The following is a 12,389-nucleotide window of genomic DNA, read 5'->3' as shown; positions in this document are numbered from 1 at the left end:
CTGATGTGTATCTACATATGCTGCTATTCCCCTGATTCGGATACTGTAAAATTTACTGTGTGAGTTTTGATGATTTAATGATTTGGCTTGCAGGAGAGTGAGGAGCGCCTTAACCCAGAGGAGTTGGAGGTGCCCTTTATTTGGTACGATCCTCTTCACTCTTTAATGATGTAACAGTGTATTGTATGTTTAATATACACTAAACATTTACATCTCTTGTTTCTTAGCTGCCATCTTTCAGACAGAGGGGTGACTGAAATCGGCCTGAAGGTGCCCGCGCTTCGTGAGGCGTTTGCTGTGAGTAAAACCTTTATTCAGCTGCTGTTACTGCGCAGGTAAAGTCCACTCTGCTTTAACTTTTATATTGTGTGCTGTCTTATATTCAGACTCTGCTTGCCAGCATCCACAACCAGAACTTCTTGTTCATGGCTGGAAGGAAGATCGTCATGCGACTGGCAGCAGCTAACAACCAGGTGACTTCAGAATGATGAAAGACTGTATCATTTTTGTGATGGAAATAATTTCAGTTTCTCAGCCATAGCCAAAGTGAGTTACAGAGATTTTTTCGTTTGCTTTAACAGGATGCAGTTGGTGTGCAGTTGGCCTACGAGGCCCTGATTCGATTCCTGAGGACGCCTTCCAATCAGGAATCGATTAAAGCAGAGCTCAGCTCCTGTGTAAGCTAATAAACGCCTGTGTGAAATGACAGATGTTTAAAGATAACAGATTTTGCTAATATAGAAAACAGGACTCCAATATGTAAAGCTAATTTATTTTTGTATCTTTTCTACTCTGTGCAGGACCACCACTACAACTTCCTGGATGTTTTTTTGAGCTGATTTTCTTCAGCTACTTTATAAATGGCTCAAAACCTCAGCCAGTAAGTGTCTTATCAGGAGATTTCTAAGTAATGTTTGAGTTTCAGAACGTGGTCTATTTGATCTGGTTTTCTTTTTCCATATTTTTTAAACCTGATAAGACATGGCATTAATGAAGCTTGTCTTTCTTTCCAAAAGTTTAAGGGAGGTTTCTTGGAGCGCCTGCTTGCGCTCTTCAGCATGTGGGACGTGGACGTGTGGGAGCCTGCAGCAGAGCTGTACTTCACAGTGCTTATTGTAAGTGTTGAATATCTTCTGATGCCACGATCCACAAATTCTCAGGATTGTATCTTAAACTCAGTGACACTATGTTGGATGTGTGTGGAATTTGTCAATAGGATTACCTTACAGAGCTTGCTGAAGTACTCTTCACTCAGCCTCTGGAGCTCTACAGTGACCCAGCAGCCTTAGCCACCACAGTTCAGCGACTCCTCAAGCTGCACGTCCAGCTGATGATGGACATTTTGGAGGAACTCTGAGCAATGTCTTTCCCCTTACCCACTTCATCTTTTCTTCCTCTGTTTCATTTCATCTTCTTTTCTCTCACTTCTTTTTCCTACATTGCTCAGGCTCCACACGTAAGTATGAAATCATTTTATTTCTATTTTTGATCAACTTAATATTTAAAAAATCTCTTTTCTTTCCTACAGGTTTGTAGAGTGAACCCCAGGACCTGAAGAAGGGCTTAACCCTTGTACTTAAGATCATTCTTCCCTTATTAATCTATCCCTTTTTAATCAATCCCTCTGTTCCTATCCCACTCCCCCATTCCCATAAGTTATTATTATAGATAATATATAGATAAATAGAACTGTTTATGAATAAACTTATTTGTATAATGACTATATGCTTTTTTGTTCCTATTACAGCCTCATTCTGATTATTTTTAGTCATCAGTATATGTATAAAAATTTCCTTTAAACACAAACAGAATGTTTCACTCATGTACAGATAATTTTTAAAGAATTTCACAACCTTTTAAATGGTTTACTAAAATGTGGAAAAACATTATATATTATATGACATATATTACGTATATAACAGAATAACAGAAACACAATGTCAGAAAAGAAAGGATCTCCACATTGAAGTGATAAATCGAGATGAAGGTCTTACAATACACTATACAGTTACTGGGGTGTGATGTAAATCAAAAATGAGGTAATATAAAATGGTAATCATAGTAATGTAAATAATATGATAAAGCCTTCAACCCTCCCTCTGCTTAGTGCCAAGCTGTTCCCCACCCCTTCTACATGAGGTATCATGCTGACCAGAGAAAGGGTCAGTCTACTGATCATGATTTTTGAATCAGTGGTAAACACAAGTCTCTTTCTGTTCCCATCCTCTCCTGTCTTCTCTATCGCCATGTAAGTTAAATGCTAAGTTAAATTCCATGTTTAAAATGTTTGACATTGATTTTCACAGATCTAATTGGTACTGCAGCCGCACCCTCATTGCCTGACACCCCAACTTCCTGCCCTGCCCTTTAGATACACCTCTACTGCTTAGTTTGTGTAATACTTTATAATCTGTGTAATACTTTATAATCTGTGCAGATTGATTAGTTGACATGTCATGCTAAGGAGGAGTCTTCATCTTACAGTGCAGTCCAAACCCTGAATAAATAAAACCAGGGGCAACAATCAAGGTTTCTTTATGTACAAACATACAGAGGAATCGAAATACCGTTTCTCTTCTCTCGTCAGTATTAACATTGTAATTTCCGTCAGTGCAACAAAGAACAGATTTGTGATGGTACCAGCAGTATACTTATAATAAATAGATATAAATAAACCAGTGAAAAATAATTGAACTTCTGAATGGATATATATCTGAGTAAGTGTAAACAGTGAACTCTATTAAATATACAAATATATTCAAGGTGCAAATAAGCTGAAGATAGATGTAAACATGAACATAAACATGAAGATAAATGTAAATTTCAAAAAAGTTAGATAGAAAAACAGCATCACTTATGTATTATGTGGAAGAAACTCTTACTCAGATCATAAAGAGGAAATGTTTGTGACATGTAATCCATGTAAGTATCCATGTATAACATAATGGATATTCTCCAGCCAGCAATTACTGCTCATTGAAATTAAAACAGAATCCGGAGTGGGTGGAATAATCAACCCATTTGTTCATATTTCTTAAATCACATCCATAACCAGACCAATAATTCCATCTAAAACTCTACCTATCCATCTATCCATCCATCTATTTATATCTATCTATCAAAAAAAACAGCCCCCCCATCTCCAAAAACACCAACCACCCATGGCCACTACCTGCATGCCATGCTTACCTTACATGTCTATTATTTATGTATTCATTATTTATTTATTTATTTACTTGTGTGTTTAATATTTAGATGTGTATATATCTCCACTAGTTCATGATGCATCAAAAAAGTGAGATGTGTAGAGCAGCCCAGGTCCTCTTTCACTCCTCCATGATGACATCACAGAGCTGGTGGATGTTAGAGACCTTGCACTCCCCCACCTTAGGGTTTAGGTCTGGAGACATGCTTGGCCAGTCCATCACCTTTACCCTCAGCTTCTTTAGCAAGGCAGTGGTCATCTTGGAGGTGTGTTCGGGATCGTTATCATGTTGGAATACTGCCCTGCGGCCCAATCTCCAAAGGGAGGGGATCATGCTCTGCTTCAGTATGTCACAGTACATGTTGGTATTCATGGTTCCCTCAATGAACTGTAGCTCCCCAGTGCTGGCAGCACTCATGCAGGCCCAGACCATGACACTCCCACCACCATGCTTGACTGTAGGCAAGATACACTTGTCTTTGTACTCCTCACCTGGTTGCCACCACACACGCTTGACACCATCTGAACCAAATAAGTTTATCTTGGTCTCATTGGACCACAGGACATGGCTCACAGGACTGGCAGCTCAGTTTCAGGGTCTTGGCAATCTTCTTATAGCCTAGGCCATCTTTATGTAGAGCAACAATACTTTTTTTCAGATCCTCAGAGAGTTCTTTGCCATGAGGCGTCATGATGAACTTCCAGTGACCAGTATGAGAGAGTGTGAGAGCGATAACAGCAAATTTAACACACCTGCTCCCCATTCACACCTGAGACCCTGTAACACTAACGAGTCACATGACCCCGTGGAGGGTAAATGGCTAATTGGGCCCAATTTGGACATTTCCACTTAGGGGTGTAGTCACTTTTGTTGCCAACGGTTTAGACATTAATGGCTGTGTGTTGAGTTATTTTGAGGGGACGGCAAATTTACACTGTTATACAGGCTGTACACTCACTACTGTACATTGTAGCAGAGCGTCATTTCTTCAGTCTTGTCACATGAAAAGATTTAATAAAATATTTACAGTAATGTGAGGGGTGTACACACTTTTATGAGATACTGTATATATAGAGTCACCCAGAAAAATGTATACACATTCCAGGGAAAGAATAATTTGTATAAATATTTTATTACTAAATTTATTGCTATACATTATAGATTAATATATATGATGATATTATGATAATATTATTAATATTACACTAACATAATATACATCATACTGTTTTTCTTTTCCTGAAGTGTATATACATTTTTTGGTTGACTCTGTATATATAAATTGTGAACATGAAGCCATGAAACACGATTCAAGGTATCAAAAATTCCTTCACAGTTTCACATCAGCCATGTCTTGTCATTATTCTGACTGATTTTGAACCAAATCAGGTGAAAGTAAGGGACAAAATATTAGAGATTTCAAAAAGTGACACGCTTCCTGCTGCCAGTTGGTGGCGCTATGACCGAGACTCACAGTTGTCATATCTCTGTGATCAGCTTTCTATGCTTAACATAATCCTAAGGTTTCATGTAGATCACATAATGTACACAGAAGTTATTAGCCACTTCCTGTTTCGTTTTATTCGCCATAAGTTTAAGGGCTTCTCACGGCTGAACCGTTTGAGATCAAAAATCACTCATCAACTTTGCATTATCAATGTCTTGAGATCATATTAGCCTGGGTTTGGTGGCGGTTGTATCAATGTCTTGAGATCATATTAGCCTGGGTTAGGTGGCGGTTGTATTAATGTCTTGAGATCATATTAGCCTGGGGTTGGTGGCGGTTGTATCAATGTCTTGAGATCATATTAGCCTGGGTTTGGAGGCGGTTGTATCAATGTCTTGAGATCATATTAGCCTGGGTTTGGAGGCGGTTGTATCAATGTCTTGAGATCATATTAGCCTGGGTTTGGTGGCGGTTGTATCAATGTCTTGAGATCATATTAGCCTGGGTTTGGTGGCGGTTGTATCAATGTCTTGAGATCATATTAGCCTGGGTTTGGTGGCGGTTGTATCAATGTCTTGAGATCATATTAGCCTGGGTTTGGTGGCGGTTGTATCAATTCTCTAGGAGGAGTATATCAAATTCCATTGGGTGCGTTTTGCAAACAACTCAAAATAACTGACTTCCTGTGGATTAGACTTAATGACATGCAGTGTGAAAGTTGTTCAGGTCAATGAGATCTAAGTGTGAACCAAGTTGTACATGGATTTTTGCAGCCTCTGTTTCTAGCCATCAGCCAGTGGGATGTGGACATCAGGGAGCCTGAGGCAGAGCGACTCTTTTTAAGGCTTTCTGTAAGGGAGGAACTTTTTCTAATGCCATGAGACACGTTCTAAAGAACCTGCTTTAAATTCTCTGATCAATCTCTTCAGTATCATGCTGGAAATGTGTGTGTGTTTGTGTTTGTACAGAATATGCTGACAGTGCTGCTTGAGGACCTTTTCTATCAGCCTCTGGAGCTTTACAGAGATCCAGCAGCTTTAGCCTCTGCAGTGCTGAGCATCGTGAAGCAGCGTGTACAGGAGATGATGAAGACCATAGAGAGAGTCTGAGCAACATTCACACCCCTTTAACACACACACGCACACTTCTCTATCCCATTTGTCTTAAAGAGTGATCAGGACACAAATCTATTATTTGCTATTAGATATTTTAACTTTTATTAGATATTTAAGCTTTTATTAGATATTTAAACTTATCTACATTTTTTTAGTGTTCATGTGTGTGGAGTTTTCCTCTTAGTATTCTGATTTCTCTCACAGTCCAGTGATGTGTGGTAGGTTGATTGGCTATAAATTCTAAATAAATAAATAAATTCTAAAAATTCTAAAAAAATACTAAAAAAATAAATTCTATAAAAATCTATAAATTGTCCAAAGTGTGTGAATGTGTGTGTGTGACTGTTCCCTGTTGGTAGCACAGTTATCATTTCAAATGTGTACATCATTCTGTCCTGCCAAAACGCCCATAAGCTCAATTTTATTCTTGTACATAGAAACATTTTAAACATTGGACAGTAACACATCAGGCAAAATAGAATTTCTGTACAGGGAGGTGTGTATTCCTTACTTTATCATCATTTTGTTCTAGTTTACAAGACATAAAAATAACAAATGACATCAAAGTTTTAAAATGTTTAAATAACTAAATACAAAGACATTAACAACAATTTTATTCAACATTACAGAACCGAGTGAACGGACACAAATGAATGACTTTTACATGAGACAGAAATTCTTTTTGCAACTTCAGTCCTTAAACAAACATCCTTTTGCACAAACACACACTTATAGAGTACACACTTACTCCCAGAGACTGTGGTTGCAGGTTGTTTCATTTCTGTAAAATGCACAAATTAAGATAAAATATGTAATAATGCTATGTAAATATGTAAATAATATATTACATAATTACATATGTAATTATGTAAATAAATGTTAAAATAATGTATATAAAATATAAATAATGCCATAAATAATAATGTTGGTGTAAGAGTTTAGAGAAGTAAAAACTCTATCAATGGCAGCACAGATGCACAGACACACACACATAAGTACACACACCGTGGGTGTATTTATCACACTGAAAATGATTTCATTTGTTCACAGAAGCATTTACAGATAAAATGTCGTACTGATGACAATCCTATAATTTGGGAGAAAACATTTATATCCTTATCATGTTCCTGATTGTAATTTTATTCATGAAAAAAACCTAATGTAAACCTAAATTGACTTCAAAACATATAACATCACGCTTTACTACACTTACATATACACATTATGTATATTCATATACAAGTTAAAATCTCCGATATTAAAAACAATTAAAGAAAGCAAGCCAACACAAATCCAGAAACAAAGACAAATAAGACCAGACCCTCAATTAAGACAAAAGCAATACTGTCCAATGTAAAGTTTTATTCTCTGTGCGTATGTTATGAGCCTTTGGCCTATTATTTGCGTATTCATGAAACATGTTGTAAGACTGTTGACTTTGTGTTTGGATTGAATTAAACTTCAGCATATGGAACATCAAATGCAGACACACGCAGACGCATGCAGACACACACTTACTTACCCTCAGTGTATCATAATCAGAGCACATGGGTGCAGGGTTCAGGGTGGTGTAAGTGTCACTGGCAGAGCTTTTAATATTCTAGTGGGGACATGAGAATTTAAAGAAACAATACACACGTGCACACATACACACACACACACACTCAACACACTCTCCTTCATACACACCCACACACACAGGTAGAAAGACTGTATACTTACTTGCAGTGTGTCATATTCTGGGGACACAGTCATGAGGTTCAGCGCTGTGTATGTGTCATCTCCAGGCGTTGGAACACACTGAGAGAATTGAAGAGAAAACCTCTTTAGTTTTTATTTATTAACAGATTTATAGGAACTTTAAGAAGATTAAAACACGAAGTGAAAAGTTCTCTCAGTAGCTGAATGTCTCTTTCTGCTCTTTTCTTCCTCCTGTTCACACAAAGGACACAAAAACCAGGCTGTTCAATCTGTTCCTGCTTTATTCGTCTAATGTTTAACATTGGATTATGATTCTGGAATACAAAAAGAATTCAGTCACTCACTTAACACACAGGACGGCGATAAGAAGAGAGAGAAGCAGGAACAAGTGCAGCAGCAGCTCCCCATACAGCATACAGCTTCCACACTACAGCTTGGTTCTCTTTTAGCACAGGGACAACTGTTAGTGTTACCGGAAAACTTATTGACAGACAAATTATTTATTTAATTCTATTTTAAAAGCAGAAGTGATTAAAGTGATTACTGTTCTCTGGTCATGTTACCAAGTAATTGCAATAAAAAAAAAGCAAACTTAAACATAAACTTCTCTTTTCTAAAAATAGTAGAAAACCTGATAGTACAAAGTGTTGAACCTGAAAACTGCTTGCCTAAATGTTTCTTATATTAAAAAACATTCCCACATGAGCAATTACACATTTTTTTTGCAATCTGTTTTAGTTCTAGTAGATATGAAACAATGAGGTATTACAGTGAGAACCGTAATATAAACCAGGGATTTGTTTTGAAGCAGGAAGCAGGAGTAGAACCACATTTCAACAACAGCACTGTGCTGTATATACTTTAAAAAAAACACACACACACACACACACACACATTGTGCAATGCCTCATAAGCAATTCTGGATTTTCCTCTTTATTTATTTGACTGAAACCTAAATCCAAAGTGACTTATAAACAAAAACAAAATCCAAACCAAGCAAAAAGCTTTTTAAGATAAAGTTAAGTACCACCAGAACCTGAGCTACCACAACCTTCTAGATAATGACTGATTCTCACGTCTAACAGTTTGTTCAGGAGAGCGAAGATCCTCACGTCCTTTCACAGCACAGGAGTAGTTCCCTGCATCTTCGCTGAAGAAGAGGTAGAGTTTGTTGTGTTTGGTGAGTTTATCAGTAACAGGCTGTCTGTTCTTGTACCACAGGTAAGTGGGGCTGTTGGACAGAGTGCAGGAGGTGATGCAGCTCAGCGTTACTGTCGTCCGTTCTTCTGATGACCCTGCATAGTGACTCAGTCTTACCTGCAGATCTGAACGTGCACAAAATAAAGGAACGGGATTTAACAGATGTACAATGATGCAGAGAGACCAGATGTAGAGACAGTTAAGTGGGGGATATTAACCTGTAACATTAAGAACCACTCCAGGTCTACCCGAGATTCGGTTAGATGTATAAACTACTCTAAGCCGATATTCTCCAGAGTCTTTCTTTCTCAGCTGGTTCATTTTCAGAGTGCAGTTTCTGTCTTGCTTCACATATTCAACTCGATTAGTAAACTCATGCTTCAGGTCCTTGAAGTCCTTAGAAGAATGCCAGAATACTTCTTTAACACTCTGTCCACTGGAAAGCACTTTTTCCACAATTTCCACTGAAGACCCTTCCAAAGGTTCCAAACTCTCTTGTCTGGGTAGGTCACCCTCATACAGCTCCTTCCAACACCTGAAATGGTAACAGGTCATGAAGAGATGGTTTAAAATTGATTTTAAAAGCTTCAGCCTCTTTCATGAACCATAACAGGAGTAAGCTTTCGCTGCCTACCTGCTGATTGATTGACTGATTCTCACAATTGCACATTGCCGTTTTACATTAGGTTAAATTAGTTACAGCTCGACATTACGTTTATAGGACAGTGTTGTATGTGAGTGTTTTTTCTCTTAACATGTTATAGATTCAACCTATTTATTATCTATGCAAATTTCTCTATGGGACCATGTAGGGACTTTGCAAAACTAACCCACAAATCATTTCATTGCAGCAAAATGAATACTCACACAGAGAAGGAGCTCGAATCTCGTTATAGCCGTGAACAGAGCAGGAGTAACTGACTTCTTCATCATTGCTTAAAGGGAAAGTTCCCTGGGTGTCTTTGTTATCCTGTATGTATTGATCCTTGTACCAGTAGTACACATTAGCAGCAAAGGTTAGATGACAGGAAGTGTGGCAGATTAGAGCTTGACTTTTGTAGTGACGGATCACCTGCAGATCTAAATGAAGTTAAAGGTGAATAGTTCATCACAGACATGTACAACAACACAGTTTATTCCAGACTAGCTGCTCTGTTACCTGTAACTGTCAGAGTAACTCCAGCTGAGCTCACGTATTTCTCTCCTTTATCCGTAATGAGCATGAAGCGATATTCCCCCGCATCTCTCTCTCTCGGGTCTGTTGATCTTGAGTTTGTCATCTCTGTGTAGTTCACACGTCCGGCGTAGTCGGAGTCTAAAGTCTTTGAAGCTGAACCAGAATCCAGTGGTGATGTTGATATTTGAGTAAGAGCACGTCAGGTTTACAGACGACTCCCTCAGAGCACAGATCTTCTCATGACTGCATGACACTTTCAGGTTCTGGATCCCTGACACTGAAACTGAATCGTTTACATGAAATATTAAAATATAATTAAAACAGCTTTATGTTTGTTATGAACACAGTTTCCTTTGAGGAAGATAAAAAGTCTCTCAGCAACATAACAAAGCTGCATTTTTTCCCCTTTTCTCCTTCAAGAGTAGAAAAAATGGCAGCTGGTGAGAGTGCGCTGGTATAAGAGAAATAAAACATACAGTCATTGTCACTGTGATTCGTTACTGATATCATCTATCAGGTCTGGTGAACTATGACGGATTATACCACTACGAATTACACAACCACTCAGCAGCTGTGGTGTAGATACACAGAGGATTATTGGTTTAAACCAGTGAAATATTTTACACATCCGAAAGGTTACTTGTAGATAATTAACACAACACACAGAACAAAAGTGTATTATATATACAGTTTATGAAAATAAAAAATAATAATAATCTTATTCACTGTCAAAAGATATGATTTTGCTTTTTTACAGATTTTTATAAACAGTCACAGGAGTCTTTAGATGCCACTTTTAACCTCCCTAAACCTCAAATAATTGTCCCTTGTCACCTATAGTACATTTTTATTCAGGGCTGATTAAGTGGATGTGGAGTTCTTTAGTTTAGACTTTTGAGACAAAGTCCCACAGAGCCAACATATACCATATAACAGAGACAGGTTCATATTAACAGGTGACGAAAAGAGCAACCCTACCTGTAATATTCAACAACAGGATCAGCAGCAGCAACATTCTGGATTCAATGTCTATAGTTCCACTTAGAAAGAATGTATTCTTACTTTTGGATCTTCTTGTAAAGATAAATTTGAGGAAGTGGACAGTGATATGATGATGGTGTGTGTGTCTTATGAGGGAGTCAACATGTAATTAATGGGAAGTAAAAAGTGTGTGATGGAAGTTCCTGTCCTGTCATTAACCGTAAGAATGAAATAAACCTATACCTATACACTATTTAAATGTTAGTATTGAACATTTAGAAAATATGTATTATATATGTATTTATTGTAAAAAAAAAAAAAAAAAAAAAAAAAAGTACACCAATACACCATGATGGAGTCCATTTTTTAATTTTGTTTGTCAAACCACAGCAAAAAAAATTGCAAAACCAGTTGTGAAGTAAAAGGAAAATATGAAGCAATAGCTAGTGTTTTTCCCACAGACAATTGTCTGAATACAGCTGTGTTTAAACCTCATAGAAAATGTGGCCCAATCATCATACTTCAGTGCTTTTAGATCAAATTTAGTCTCTCTCTCTCATATACATGATAAAATGCATCATCCATAATGTATTTATATATATATAAACTTCTAATTTGCACTACAGCAGAAAATAAATGTCAGAGCTGCTGTATTAGAAAGTTAATCAACAATGTATGACCGAATAAAATCAAGAATTAAACTGATGGATAAAAACAAACAAAGAAAAAAGTCTTCATCATGTGTTACTGTGGCGGTGGAGACAGACAGGAGGTGGTTTGAACCAGCAGGTAACGTGATGATTCTCTTTGCTCAGGAGCAGGCAGAGAGCAAGTGGGAACTCCAGAAGCTGCTGTAGCCTACCACCTCTTCAGCTTGAGGACATATCTGGTGTATTCCAGCATCAAGTGGGCAGTCCTGTAGTGTGTTCGCCAAACACCTGAAGAGCACCGCAAACACTTCTGGTTACTGCAGCTCCATGAGATTGGTACTCCAAGTTACGATGATCGGTTAGCACAATGAAAGGATGATATGCTCCCTCCAACCAGCGTCGCCATTCCTCCAGTGCTGCCTTGATGGACAGCAGCTCCCGATTCCCCACATTGTAGTTGGCTTTGGCTGGCGTAGGTTTCCAGGAAAAGAAGGCGCAAGGGTGCATTTTCCTGGGGGCTCCATGGTGCTGTGACAAAACTGCCCCTATTCCACAGCTGGATGCGTCTACTTCAACCACGAAGGAGAGCTTGGGGTCTGGATGGTGGAGAATGGGTACAGTGGTGAACCTCTGTTTCAGTGTCTGGAAGGCAGATATGGCCGAGTTTCTTAGGTTTTCCCCTCAGAAGGGAGGTTAGTGGTCTAAGTGACAAGGCTGTAGTTGCAGTTGAAGCACCGATAGAAGTTCGCAAATCCTAAGAAATGTTGCAACTCTTTGACCATGGTTGGCTCAGGCCAGTCTGTGAAAGCTTTCACCTTGCTCATGTCCAACTCCACCCTTCTCCTCAAGATCACATACCCCAAGAAGGTGATGGTTTCCTTGTGGAACTCGCATTTTTCAGTTTTTAATGTT

At 38.2% G+C, this 12,389-nt stretch overlaps 1 protein-coding gene across 4 annotated transcripts; it reads right to left on the bottom strand.

The window, feature by feature from the left end:
* Positions 1–6,185: 6,185 nt before the first annotated feature.
* LOC131350125 (uncharacterized) lies at positions 6,186–10,225 on the bottom strand. 4 transcript variants are annotated; one of them, XR_009204135.1, is made up of 6 exons: positions 8,888–9,305; positions 8,546–8,794; positions 7,814–7,911; positions 7,491–7,700; positions 7,291–7,368; positions 6,186–6,549 (listed from the first exon to the last, which is right to left on the bottom strand). XR_009204135.1 is itself a non-coding variant. In XM_058385388.1 (4 exons), the coding sequence occupies exons 1-3, from the start codon at positions 9,222–9,224 to the stop codon at positions 7,814–7,816; spliced, it is 684 nt and encodes a 227-aa protein (XP_058241371.1). In that variant the 5' UTR covers positions 9,225–9,305; the 3' UTR covers positions 6,569–7,700. The 4 variants fall into 4 exon arrangements, 1 of the variants encoding a protein (XP_058241371.1); XR_009204136.1 differs by lacking the exon at positions 6,186–6,549 and adding exons at positions 9,537–9,749; positions 9,829–10,225 and having other exon boundaries at positions 6,569–7,368; positions 7,814–8,794; positions 8,888–9,204; XR_009204134.1 differs by lacking the exon at positions 6,186–6,549 and having other exon boundaries at positions 6,570–7,368.
* Positions 10,226–12,389: the final 2,164 nt, after the last annotated feature.

The sequence above is a fragment of the Hemibagrus wyckioides genome, unplaced genomic scaffold, assembly GCF_019097595.1.
Source record: "Hemibagrus wyckioides isolate EC202008001 unplaced genomic scaffold, SWU_Hwy_1.0 Contig22, whole genome shotgun sequence".
NCBI lineage: Eukaryota > Metazoa > Chordata > Actinopteri > Siluriformes > Bagridae > Hemibagrus > Hemibagrus wyckioides.
This window is presented reverse-complemented; position numbering and strand designations above follow the sequence as displayed.